This window comes from Sorex araneus, chromosome 5 (assembly GCF_027595985.1).
Source record: "Sorex araneus isolate mSorAra2 chromosome 5, mSorAra2.pri, whole genome shotgun sequence".
NCBI classification, from domain to species: domain Eukaryota; kingdom Metazoa; phylum Chordata; class Mammalia; order Eulipotyphla; family Soricidae; genus Sorex; species Sorex araneus.
In genome coordinates, this window is record NC_073306.1 from 60,688,403 (window position 1) to 60,702,412 (window position 14,010).

A 14,010-nucleotide genomic window follows, 5' to 3' on the forward strand; every position below is an offset into this window, starting at 1 on the left:
AAAAAGTTCTCCCTCAAGGTTTCATTATATCATTTTAATTCCCAATCACCCACTTGCTCATATAATAAATAACCTGCAAAAGCAAGAGAAATATCTGAGAGGAAATTCTAATTGTGTTGCTATTGGCCCCTTTAAAGTAATTTCATTACACTTGGGTTAGCATTAGGAATCACTAACTTTAACCTTTTTAACAGACTGTGAAATATTTATTATGTCTTTATTATATAATATTATTGGTTTTTCTCAAAACAACTTTTTAAGGATATTTTTTGGCAAAACACATGTATTTTTCTTATTTTTACTATAGAATTCAATCACTACTCTCTACTTATGAAAGCATGGGGATTATCAGAGGATAAGAATGTTATGACATGGAAAGAGAATCAGCAACCTAAGTAATGAATGCTAACTAATCCTTTTAATTTAAATTTTTCATGGTATGTCAGCATTTTTGTGCCATGCTCTAAAGATAGTATCAATTTATTAAGTCACAGCTTAAGTAGTATGAAGCTATAAAGCCAGAAAGAAATAATCACATATACACATATTAATACATATAACTAGTAAATCTGTATTGAGCACTAATATTTGTCAAGAACTGTGCTGAATTTTGCAAAGTTAAAAAAAATTAAGACTGTCTTTCACTCTGAAGAAATTCACTAGTGTTCTTATTTTGAGTCCACAGATAATTTAGGGGAGTAATATCACAATGAAAATCAAAACAACCTCACACCAGACACAAGCATTCAATCTAGAGAACAACCAATGTTTGAAGCAAGGTCAGCAAAACCCTGCACGACATTGAAGCTAAAGGTATCTTCAAAGATGACATGCCAATGGCCAAGCAAGTGAAAACAGAGATAAACAAATGGGATTATCTTAAACTAAGAAGCTTCTGCACCTCAAGAGAAAGTGATTAGAATATAAAGATAGTGTACAGAATGGGAAAGGATATTCACCCAATACCCATCTGATAAGGGGTTGATATCAAGGATATACAAGGCACTGGTTGAACTCTACAAGAAGAAAACATCCAACCCTGTCAGAAAATGGGGGCAAAGAACTGAATAGAAACTTTGCCAAAGAAGAAATCCGAATGGCCAAAAGACACATGAAAAAATGCTCTTCATCACTAATCATTAGGGAGATGCAGATCAAAACAACTATGAGATATAAAATCACACCACAGAGACTTGCCCACATCCAAAAGAATAAAATCAACCAGTGTTGGCGCAGATGTGGGGAGAAAGGGACTCTCCTTCACTCATTCAAGGGAATGCCGACTGGTCCAGCTTTTTTAGAAAGCAGTATGGGCGTTTCTCAAAAAATTAGAACTCAAGCTCTTATTTCACCCAGCAATACCACTTCTGGGAATATATCCCGGAAATGCAAATAACATATAGTCGAATTGACATCTGCACTTGTATATTCATTGCAGCACTGTTTACAAAAGCCAAAATCTGGAAAAAAACTCGAGTGCCCAAGAAAAGATGACTGGTTAGAGAAACCCAGGAACACACACACAATAGAATACTATGCAGTTGTTAGAAAAGATAAAGTCATGAAATTTGCATATAAGTGGATCAACATGAAAGTATCATGTTAAGTGAAATGAGTCAGAAATAGAGGGACAGACAAAGAAAGATTGAACTCATCTGTGGAATATAAAGTAACAGAATGGGAGACTAACACCTAAGAATAGTGGTGATAAGTACCAGGAGGTTCACTTTATGGCTTGGAAGCTGGTCTCACATGCTGGAGGAAAAGACAGCTCAGATAGAGAAGGAAACACCAAGTAAAGGGTGTTTGGAGGACCCGCTCAGGATGGGAGATGTGTGTCAAAAGTAGAATATAGACTGAACACGATGGCCAGTCAATACCTCTATTGAAAACCACAATACCCAGAAGGAGAGAGAGGTGGGGTAGGGGGATAGAGTGGGATTGGTGGGAGGGATACTGGGATCATTGGTGGTAGAGAATGGGCACCGGTGGAAGGATGGGTACTTGGTCATTGTATGACTTAAACACAAGCATAAACATTTGTAAGTCTGTAAACTGTACCACATGGTGATTCACTAATAAAAAATTAAAAAAAAAAACAGAACAGCCAACATTGGCATAGTTGCAGGGGTAAATGTACCCTCATTCACTGTAACTGGGGATGGCAACGGTCCAGTCTTTTTTGAAGACAATATAGACATTCCTCAAAAACTTAGGAATTGAGTTTCTATACGACTAAGCAATTAAACTTCTGGAAATACACCACAAGGACCAAAAACACAATGTGGGAAAAATATCTGCAATCCTGGGTTTATTGAAGCACAATTCACAACATTCAAAATCTGAAAATAACCCAAGTACCCAAGAATAGATCATTGGATAAAGAAGCTATATCATATACACAATAGAATACCACTTGGTTTTAAAGAAAGATAAAGTCATGCAATTTGCTGTTACATGTATGAATCTGAAAAATATCATACAGAGTGAAATGAGTCAGAGAAAAAGAGGGTCAGTCGCAGAATGATCTCACTCAGATTCAGAGAGTAAAGAAGCATAGTAGGGGAATAATAACCTGTGAAGGCAGAGGAAGCAATAAGCAGTAGAACTAGTTATTAGTACAAAGATTATCACTGGGGTGTTGGGGAGGTAGCTAGATCAGAAACAAAACCAATAGGACCATGATAGAGGAAAGCATTTGCTCTGTACCAGGAGGTAAAGTGGCATGCTTAACACCCTATCATTAACAATATAATAAAACGCAGTGCCTATAAGTGGGGAAAAAGGGAAAAAACAAATTAAATCACATCTCACATAGAGGCAGGCCAGGAGACAGGAGGGAAACTAGGGAGATTGGATGGAATAGGAAGTACAGGGAAGGGACGTGGATATTGGGGAAAGGATTAGTGTTGGAATATTAAAAGCCTGAAATTTAACCATGAATAACTTTATAACTCTGTAATTTATGGTAATTCAATCATTTGTTTAAAAAAGAAAACATACATATAAATGTTTGACAAACTATTAATTGGATGAAAATCCACTATGCAGATTACAAAATTGGGAGGCTGGAGCGATAGCATAGTGGGTAGGGCATTTGCCTTGCATTCGGTCAACCCGGGTTTGATTCCCAGGTGGTCCCCTGAGCACTACCAGGAGTGAATCCTGAGTGCAGAGCCAGGAGTAACCCCTGTGCATCACCAGGTGTGACCCGAAAAAGCAAAAAAAAAAAAAGATTACAAATTGGTATTTTAATGGAAATAAATGTTAGTTTCTCATGGCTCTCTACTATTTCTGTTAAATTACAAACTAGAAAATAATAATGGAATGTGAAATACTGTAAAGCAAAGAGATAAAGAGGCAGAGAGTTACTGCACAAATTAAAACTGAACTTCCAGTTTAAATTTCCCTATATTTCTTTAATAAAATCTGACTTGCCTTAGTAGAACTGTTTTAACTTGATGAATTATTCTGGGAATAAAAGAGTAAAGTTATAGAGTATGAGACAAATATCCAAGGTGAAGGTAAAGAGGTGCCAGGAGCACCAGGTGGATAGGTCAATGGTTGGAAGTTCACCAAAAGGATATGTGGGGGGAAAAGGGCACAGGTAAAGGGATATACCTGATAATTTTTCATTATCTGTACTGTAAGCTATAAGACCCAAAAGGAAAGAAAGAGAGAAAGAGAGAGAGACAGAGAGACAGAGACAAAGATGCAGAGACAGAGACAGAGACAGAGAGAGAGAAAGAGAGAAGAGAAAGAACTAAATATGAAAAATGACTGCCATACAATAGTGGCAGGAGGTAGGATGGGGGGTGGGGGGATTGAAACTGGGACAATTGGTGGTGGGAAAGTACACTGGTGAAGAAGGGATGGGTGTTGGAACATTCTATGACTAAAATGCAATCGTGAATAACTTTGTAAATTTGTATATCCATGCTGATTCAATTGAAAAATAAATGAATGGAAAAAATGCTAGGTATAAAAAACAAAGATTAAAATATAATCAATAGTCTAAAGTTCAGATATGTATCCAGTTATGTAATTCAAGAACGGAACTCAGAGTAAGCATAGTCATTTTTAGAACTTTTGCAGGGCAGCCAACTTTGCTTTAAAGGGTCAATTGCATTTTAAGTCATTTTCAATTTGCATTTTAAAGTTTATGTTACCAGAAAAGAAAATACTGTTTTACACAGTCTCAAAATGAATGGGGAATATTATTTCTCTTTTATGCTTCCCATTTTCAGATACATTGATACCAAATATGTTTCAAAACTTGAAAATATGGGCAATTTAGGGGAGAACTGTGATTCAGCAACACTGACCACAAACTGCCCAACTATTATTTCACTATCCTCTTCCTGCCACCCCTCAAAAAATTTTCAGTTAAAAACTATATCAGAGACACTGAAGAATAATCTTGCTGAACGATTCAGTAGGTAGAAAAGATGTTTACTAAAATTCCAATGCTATTACTTTTGCTGTTACCAACTCACAAATTTCAACACTTTTATGAATGCTCTTTTTGTAAAAATGGAGAGTGACAGGAAACCATTAGTGATAAATATCTATCAATACTTATTTCCTTGTTCTTCCCATCTCTCACTGGCAAATGACAGCATATTAAACATACATAAGGGAAATATCACCAACTGATTCATTCCCTCTATGTATAGTAAGTGGTTCATTATGAATCTATATTACTGTTTTAACATTTTCATAGATTGGACATTAAATGAAGCTTCATATAATGTTGTTAAGAAAAAACATGATCACTGCACGTTTCAAAGAGATTAATTTTTTCAGAGAAAAATGCTATTAAAAAAACCTATCATTACTTTCTGCTATTATTTTTCTTACATAAAAGTTATGATCAATGACCAATTTAAAATACTATAAAAGAAGCAAAAAAACAAAATAAAACACTCAGAAGAGAAGACATACTACACATTCTGGGAGAAGTTCAAATAGTAAAGTGAAAATTTCCTAAAATAAGTTCAATTAAACCTGTTTTTACAAACTTCACTAACTAAATCAATAACCTGATTAATCTAAAGACAGTAATAGATAGAAGTAATGTTTAGAAATAATAGAAATAATGTTTTCATAGAAGATAGAAAACTACTGTCAAATAACCACAAGAGTGGGGTGGTGGGAAGAAAACTGCAGGTATTGGAGGCAGGGAATGTACTCTGGCGGAGATATGGGTACTAGAGCACTGTACGACAGAAACCCGACCCTGGACAGCTCTGTAATTGTATACTTCATGATCATTTAATTGAAAAATAAAAATCTTAAAAAAGTAACCAAAGCAGTGCTAGTCAAGTTGGAAAATATAAACTAAAACTTAAGAAACATTAATTTTAAAAGCAATTATGCAATATTTAGTACCTACAAAATTCTGTCTTATATGTTCAGAGGACTGGAGTTGAGTGTTTTCTTTTTTTTTTTTGTGAAAGGGTTTTTTTGAAATTATGTTGAAATGTGGATCACAGAAGACATCGGAAGGATTTATTTTTCCATATTTCATAAATTAAGCATAATGTTATGATAGAAAGCTATAATATTTCAGAACCTAAGACTATTGGACATATTATAGCAAATTAAATAATTTGCATTGGACAAAGCAACTGGGAAAAAATTGAAGTCTAATTAACAAAGTCTATATTTACAAATACTTACTGTCACTGTCACAAATACTTACTGTCACTGTTACTGTCACTGTCACTGTCAACATTGCTCATCAATTTGTTCGAGCGGGCACCAGTAACGTCTCTCATTGTGAGACTTGTTACTGTTTTTGGCATATCGAATATGCCAAGGGGAGCTTGCTAGGCCCTGCCATGCAGGCGGGGTACTCTCGGTAGCTTGCCGGGCTCTTTGAGAGGGGAGGAGGAATCAAACTCAGGTTGGCTGCATGAAAGGCAAACGCCCTACCATTGTGCTATCACTGTAGCCCACAAATCAAGAAACTGTACATTAAAGACAAAAATAAATATAAAAGAATATTTTCAGGTATGATTCAATTCTTACTACTACCTTGTATTTGGAAAAAATAAACTATTAGGACTATTACAAACTTTGAATTTATAGCGCTTAATAGGAGTTTAATCCAGTGATTCATGGTCAAGAATGATTACTCTTTGTGGGAAGTTCAGGATTTTGACTCCCATTGGACCTGTACATATAGCAAACTGGGGTAAGAATGATTGATGGTAGAAGAGGTAGAAACTCTCTCCAGAGGAAATGAGAATGGGAATGTATCCCCTCTTCATGTAACATTTATATTAATCATTGATATCATTTATAACCTAATTTTAGAGAATAAATGATATATGCTTTTTACAAGAATATAATATATACTTATCATCACATTAGGGGATCTTAGAAACTTCATTTTCTAGTTGGTGAGATAAAGAAGATATGGATCATACACCAAAATGAAAGTCACATTTGGGAGACATCCTTATTTCTACCCAATACCTTTTTTATTTTACTGGATACCTTTTGTACACATCTAAGATTTTATTTTTAAACTTTTATCAAGTATGTATATTCTGAAATTAAGTAAATTTTCTTCATTTATATTATTTAAAGTGAATGATTTTTTTGGTGTAATAATTAAGCATCATTATGTTAAGGAGCATTGTTTATATAAGGAGGACAATTTACTCCTTTTTTTTTTCTTTTTGGGTCACACCCAGCTATGCTCAGGGGTCACTCCTGGTTTTGCACTCAGGAATTACTCCTGGCGGTGCTTGGGGGACCATATGGTATGCCGAGGATCGAACCCAGGTCGGCCCCGTGCAAGGCAAACGCCCTACCCGCTGTGCTATTGCTCCGGCCCCAAGGACAATTTATTCTTTGCTTCCTTTCTGAGAATGCTCAAGTTTTGAATTTCCAGTCATTTTTTTGTCTCATATCATGTTCAAAATTATTTTTATATATGTACATATATTTGAGTTTATGTAGAAAGTTATATCCAGGGACATAGATACATATTCTTTATTTCCCTCAAAATTATAGCTCAGATAAACCAGGTGGAAAATGATATGGGTCTTTGAAATTTTTTCAAGCAAAAACTTAAAAACAATTATATGGGATCCTTCTAACTTTACTTAGTGTTGACAAATTTTTCTTTGGGATACTTTTGTACATTATAAAAAAATCATAGTTTCACTGGACTTCAGAATTAATATAATTTTCTAGTCTATGGGATATTTTGGCATACTTGTTTACATTATTATAGCCCCCACTCCTTTGGACCTTTTGAGGAAACCAATGTCCTGTGATGCTATGACATCGGCCATCTGTTTAACAGGAAATAGGAGTGTGACAGTTCTATTTCTGATATACTTTTGCTTTATTTTATTTATTTCTGAGTGACGTCCAGCAGTTCTCTAGGATTACTCCTAACTCTGAGTCTAACGATTATTCATGGCTTTGCTCTGGGAATTATATGTGGGTGACAGAGTTCAAACCCACGTTGGCTGTGGTTCGCTGTGGGTTTCAAAACAAGCACCTTGCTATCTCTCCAACAACTCCTCTAGTATATACTATATAAATACATTTTGTAAAAAATTACAATAAATAAACTAACATTAGATTAAGATGATTCAAGTAGTGACTATGATTCAAGTAGTCCTCCTGATATTCTTTCCTCTTAAAGAATAAATTATCTTAAACTCCTATTCAAAGACCTATTGAGGAAAATAATATTTGTAGATGTTAGAATCAGAAAGATGTTATAAAATTTATTCTCAGATTAAGTAAATATTTTTTAAAATCTATTGACTGTTACCAAACTGACATCTTGCTGAACTGATTTTAATTTTTTTGATCCCTCTGCACTTCAGGTTCTACTGAGAGATCTTATGACTTCATGCTATCAGTACTATACTAGCAAGATCTTTCTTACATCTCATTGTGATTCCCTGAGATGACTCACAGTAGTTGTTACTCTATCCTGAAAAATAGGATAAGATCTAGGTTCTAAAAAATATATCAGTTCTAACCTTGTGGACCATGAAATGAATAACTGATCCTTTTTCTCTCTACTGTGTACTTTAAATCTTTGAACTTTTTTTTTTAGCAAGCTCTACGTGTATATAAAAGTCATATGCAATTTTTATGATCTAATCTCTACTTGACTTCATCCTGATTCCCCATTATTTCTTGGTATGCTAATCACTCCTTTGAAAGGTATTTTAAGTCATATTTAAATATTTAAGTCACATTCCAATATTTCTATATTGGGAGGGTCCAATATAGAAAAAAATATTAGCACATGGTGTTTAGATGTATTGCCTTTCTACTTTACAAAGTCTTTGTCAAAACAAAACTAGGCCACAGACAACAGTTCAACACTGTCACAATTTGGGATTATTGGGAAGTTGACATTGAATACTGCAGTATATTTATTAGGGAATATCCTCACGATAAATCCTTGAAGAAGGAAGAAGGAGATAGGATGAAATGGAAGCTAAGGAGATAAGCAGCAGTCTGCATTTAAATGACCTTAACTGTCCCAATAGGAAACGGAATTGCTCATCAGAGCTATCTTGATTTGGGTTAAAAGGTAGGTCTTTCTATTCCTATCTCAATCACTCATCACAAGTTGGTCACCCTAGGCAGAAACTGACTTCTATTCAAGATGGATCTCTGAGGCTATCTCTGAAAGAGGCAATTTCTTTCATTGATGAAATGCTGTTCATTGATTCTGCTTCCCAGGAACAAAGAACACAGAATATCTTTGACAATGGTGCATAGCACCCAATGTACTACACAGAGTCTAAGTAATACAAGTGCCCTCTGAAATTAGAATATTTGGGGGGAAGTTAAATATCCCTGAACACTTCCTTTGGTGTTAAGTAATTTGCTGGTAAGATCCCAGACTGGAGAAAGCATGAAATTTATTTATTTTAAAGGACACAGGTGTAGAGGTATGTGTGTACTATATACGTATAAAATATATACATTTTATACATCTACCATCTTTTAGCATACTTATCAGTCTCCTATCTTTTTTTCATAAGGCTTTTTTTAAACAATCTCTAAATGTATATAAAAATCACATGCAATTTTTATGATCTAATCTCTACTTGACTTCATTCTGATTCTCCAATATTTCTTGGTATGCTAACTACTCCTTTAAAGGTTATTTTACATCCCTTCCAATATAGAAAAAAATATTAGCACTACTCCTTTGAAGTTAATCTTTTTGAGTATATATTATTCAATTTGGGCTGAAGCCATAGCACAGCGGTAGGGCTTTCACCTTTCACGCAGTCGACCCGTGTTCGATTCTTCCACACTCTCTGCGTGTCCAGCAAGCAACTGAGAGCATCATGCCCCCACGGCAGAGCCTGGCAAGCTACCTGTGGTGTATTGGATATGTCAAAAACAGTAACAAATAAGTCTCACAATGAGAGACGTTACTGTGCCCACTTGAACAAATCGATGAGCAATGGGATGACAGTGACAGTGATTATTCAATTTACTAAATCTATGTGTATCAATTTTGTGCTGTAAAAAACCTAGACTTTAGACATAAGATTAAAGGAAAAACTACTGTCATGATGTTGAGTGGGCAGCATTTATACTTCATGGTTCCTATCATACAGTACTGTAACAGAGAGCTCTGTCTTTATAACGAGTCTGCCAGTTATCATAGATATTTTTCCTCAAGGACAAAAAAAATTGCTCTGAAGAAACACACAGGACATAATTTGAATTACTGTATGACACTCTTGATTTAACACTATCTTATATATGGGTAATTCAAATTTATTTTCTTAGAGCAACTATTAACTGATCCACATCCTTAAAATAAAACCTCAGTTTATCCAATTCTTTAAGTTACATAAATATTATATTACTTAGCAGGTAAAAGAAAGATAAAGATCAATAAACACACTTCCATAAAAAACAGCAGAAAATGCTACTATGTGAAACTTAGCTCCCATGGTGATGAATATTAGTGTTACACAAGTGTGAAATATTTCTTCAACATTTTTTCTTTTCTAATAAAAATCAAATAATCAATTTATTCTAGCCTTTTAGTATGACTCCTCTTTCAAGTGATAAAACAAAAACAAGACATTACTCAGTTCATGAGAAAAAAAATAGAATGGAATCCATGTTCCCCAATTTTTGTTCCACACCCTTCCTCATTACTCCATTCATTTATATTAATAAAACGATAAAATCAATAGCACCAACAAATTTACCATGCACAATGGTATGTGGTAAGATTTCACTTTTATTATTTCTTTCCTAAAATTATTTTTATAATAACCTTTTTATGTACACAATACAATTAAAGTTGAGCTTTGTTTTCAATAGCCAATGTGTGATCAACATTGTTAATAGTCTCCTCTCAGTTGGTAAGTTTCATTTTTCAAACTTGGTTAATATAAAGCTTGACAAATTAGACAAGAAAATACACGTCAAATCATTGAGATACACCTGAGCATCTGACAACCTAACAAATATATAAAAACTGAAGATATGTGCTTTGGTTTATTTCTTTTCATTGAGAGGAAATGTAGCTTAAGAGGCGTTGACTCTTGATGACATTTATTTAGCTCTTGAATTGACTGACAAGCCTATTAATGTATTCTCTGAACTTTATTAATGTAATTGAAAAACTGCCCACTTGTCAATCAACTAATAACTAATTAGGTTCCTAAATACTGTAAAATTATTAGCTTTTAATTTTACTCAAGCACACCTTCAAACTAGAAAGATAAATCTTTTTCCAGGGGAGTACAATAATCATACTGAAAAAACGTTTGATAAGTGCATTCTTACATGCAGTTCCTAAATGATGCTCAACATTCATGTTATTTGTGGGATCAGCAAAAAAAGAGCACTATAACAAATTATAACAGCTTTAAAATAAATTTCATAGAATCAAACAATTAATGTAACAGTTAATAAAGAAGACTTCTGGAAATTAAGAGTACATAGGCAAGGTTTATATGATTATTGAATATTTCTTAAATATGGAACTTACATGGAATAAGTAAGAATTGATAAAAGGAAAGAGGGGTATGTTCACTGCTCACAAAAGACATATGTCAGTTTAAACCTACAGAAGAAAGTGGTATCTACCTCAAGTGAGTTAGATACATTATTGCCCTAGTGTACCTTTTCTCATGTAATAAAAATCTTTTGTAGTCTTTGAGCTAGAAACTAAAGTCAGAGGGCATTGAATGAAACAAGAGAATAGGATTAGGCTTGGATAACAGAAAAAAAATGTGTTTTTGACTTGTAATCTCATGTCAGTTTTTGAAGCCTGGCAAACTTCTGCCCTTCAGAACCTCTGTATAATCTCTGAATAAAGATGGACTTTGGTGAAAACTCTTTTATTCTCGTATGCTTTTAAAGAGGAATATCGCATACTCTGAAATGATTTTCAAAACTGAAAGCCACTGAGTAAATTCACAGACACGTAATTCACTTTATACATTCCTCTTTAACTGTTTAGCTAGTGAATTTAATTTTAAAATACAGTGAACATATTGATTTTTTATAAAAGTTGTATTTTAGCGAATGTTCACATTCATTCAAGAGAACAATGCACAGTTACTAAAATTGCAGTTTGGTTATCTTTACAAGTGGGAAGTCATGCACTTAGATTAATAGTAAGGGTTGAAGTTTTGATGTATAAACTCAGAAATAACACAACTTCTTGATCACTCAGCTTTCTTGTTAGGAATAAAATGTGTATTCTGTGGTATCACATTATCATATAATTTGTGATTAATTTTAGCTAAAAATTCTGTAAGTCATTTTGAGTCCAAAGCATGTATTTCTATGTAACAAATAGATGATTAATCTATAAAAGGACGGGGAAATGATAGGAAAAGGGCAAATGTATAAATTTTCCATTCTCTTAGTGGTATAATTCATTTTTTGAAGAAAATTTTCTTTGAGGATAAATATACTCTTATATCCTACTATGCAAGAAAAGTAACATAATTTGATCATTGTATTGCATTTGCAAATAGTAAGTTAGCTGACATGATTTATGATGTACTAAAAGTAAATCAAAGTTTAAAGAATTACAGTGCATTTTTTCAATTAATCTCTGTTTCAATAGGTAATTCTAGAAGACTTTCATTTAAACTTGAGTCACAATAAACAAGTTCCATTGAGGTATAACAAGGTGTTAAAAACCTAAAGATTACTTTAAAGGATTACCATCCATATATCTGAAAGTTTTAGAATTTTAATATATCTATCCTGGGTTGTTGAAGATTTATTTTAATGGATTAATCATGGATTCTCAAGATTTATTAAAGTTTGACTAAAATAAGATATAAAGTTATTCATACACAAAAGTTAGAATGGGCTATTATTGGGTAATCTTTTGATCTTGATAAGTGAAGATTTGCATTCCTATAGTCTAGGTCATTACTTAATGTACTCTAGGAATATAAATTTCTGAAGGCAGTGGAATCATATTTTTAGCATGTCAGTAACACAAACCTTCACAATATAATAAATATGCAAACCATACCTTGCACAGTTAGGTGCACCTGCATTGTTCTCGGTGTATGTTGAGTCTGAACTGAACACGTGTATGGGCCATCATCTGTCACATCTACATTCTGTATCTGGAGGCTGTAGTCCCTTTTATTCAATGTTGAAATTGAAACTCGAGGATCCACAGACCACTTATCACCTCCAGCAAAAATAATACTTGACCGGTTCAGCCAGGCACCCTTTGATGCTCCGTCTTCCAAATAACACCTACAAATGATAAGAGACAGAACACTATTAATCAGAATGAAAATGAGAGACATTATCTGTGTCCTGAGTATATTTCCATAGGCTGAATTGTGGCACCACATCAAATGCAGACACCAAACAGAAATGCAAGAGACATGAACACGTTGGCACATTCTCCATTCCCAAAGCCAATGTGAAACAAAACATGCAAAGGGTCTTACTTTGTTTTGTTTACTTAAATGTACTGTGTGTGTGTCTGCGCATTTTAATTCAAAGTCAGTCAAAAGCCTGTCCCATCATCTCTAGATAGCAACCATAAATAATTTTAAGTTCATTTAAATATAAAAATTCAACATTCATTTCCTTGAAGCTATAAGAAATGAGTCTAGGTATTATCCTGATTTATAACCTAATTCAATTCTCAGTATAGTATAATAGATGTATAAAGCATAGACTGTGGTATAAATGTTTTTTTAATTAATTTTTTTATTTATATTTTTTCTCTTTTTGGGTCACACCCGGCTATGCACAGGGGTTACTCCTGGCTCTGCACTCAGGAATAACTCCTGTAGGTGCTCAGGAGACCATGTGGGATGCTGGGAATCGAATCCAGGTGGGCCATATGCAAGGCGAATGCCCTACCCACTGTGCTATCGCTCCAGCCCCTAAAGGGGTTTATTTTTTTAAATACTTTGTTTGCAGTCTTTATGAGAACTTGTGTTAGTATACTTTGAAACCACAAACTGCATTTTGATATTAAAATGTTACTTTAATTACATGTTTCTAGGCTAATAAAATACTTTAGTAATAAAAACTTGCTTTCTTTTGAATTAATTGACCAATAATCATCCAGGATATATACATTCACTTATCAAAAAGATTTATGAAATATTAGTATTTATGGATTTAAAATGGCATTGATATTCCTATTCATAACATTTACTCTAGTAAAGAAAAGAAAACAAAATAAATACTAAAAGATAAAACAAATGGATGATCATAATACTTGATAATCAAACCAGATAAAAGTAGAGTGAATATGATTCAAGTAAGACACGAGTGCTCATATGACATTATAAACAAAATTAGTTTTAATAGTCTAGAAACAGGCCCTGGAATAAAATGATAAAGAGTAGCGGGTATAGCACTGTACACAGAGGTTCGGAATACCAGGAAAAGAGACAGTGAAAGAGAGAGAGAGAGAGAGTGATTTTTTTCCGGAAGTGCAAATAGAAAGCACAGAGATGAAGCCCTATAAGTAAACTGGAATCA

At 33.8% G+C, this 14,010-nt stretch overlaps 1 protein-coding gene across 1 annotated transcript in view; it reads right to left on the bottom strand.

Annotated features, from left to right (window-relative positions):
- Positions 1 to 14,010, bottom strand: part of NEGR1 (neuronal growth regulator 1) — an 889,928-nt gene that overhangs the window by 515,683 nt on the left and 360,235 nt on the right. Inside the window, exon 2 of the mRNA XM_004603347.2 lies at positions 12,527 to 12,759. Coding sequence (XP_004603404.1) covers positions 12,527 to 12,759 — 233 coding nt within the window. The remainder of the gene's footprint in view (positions 1 to 12,526; positions 12,760 to 14,010) is intronic.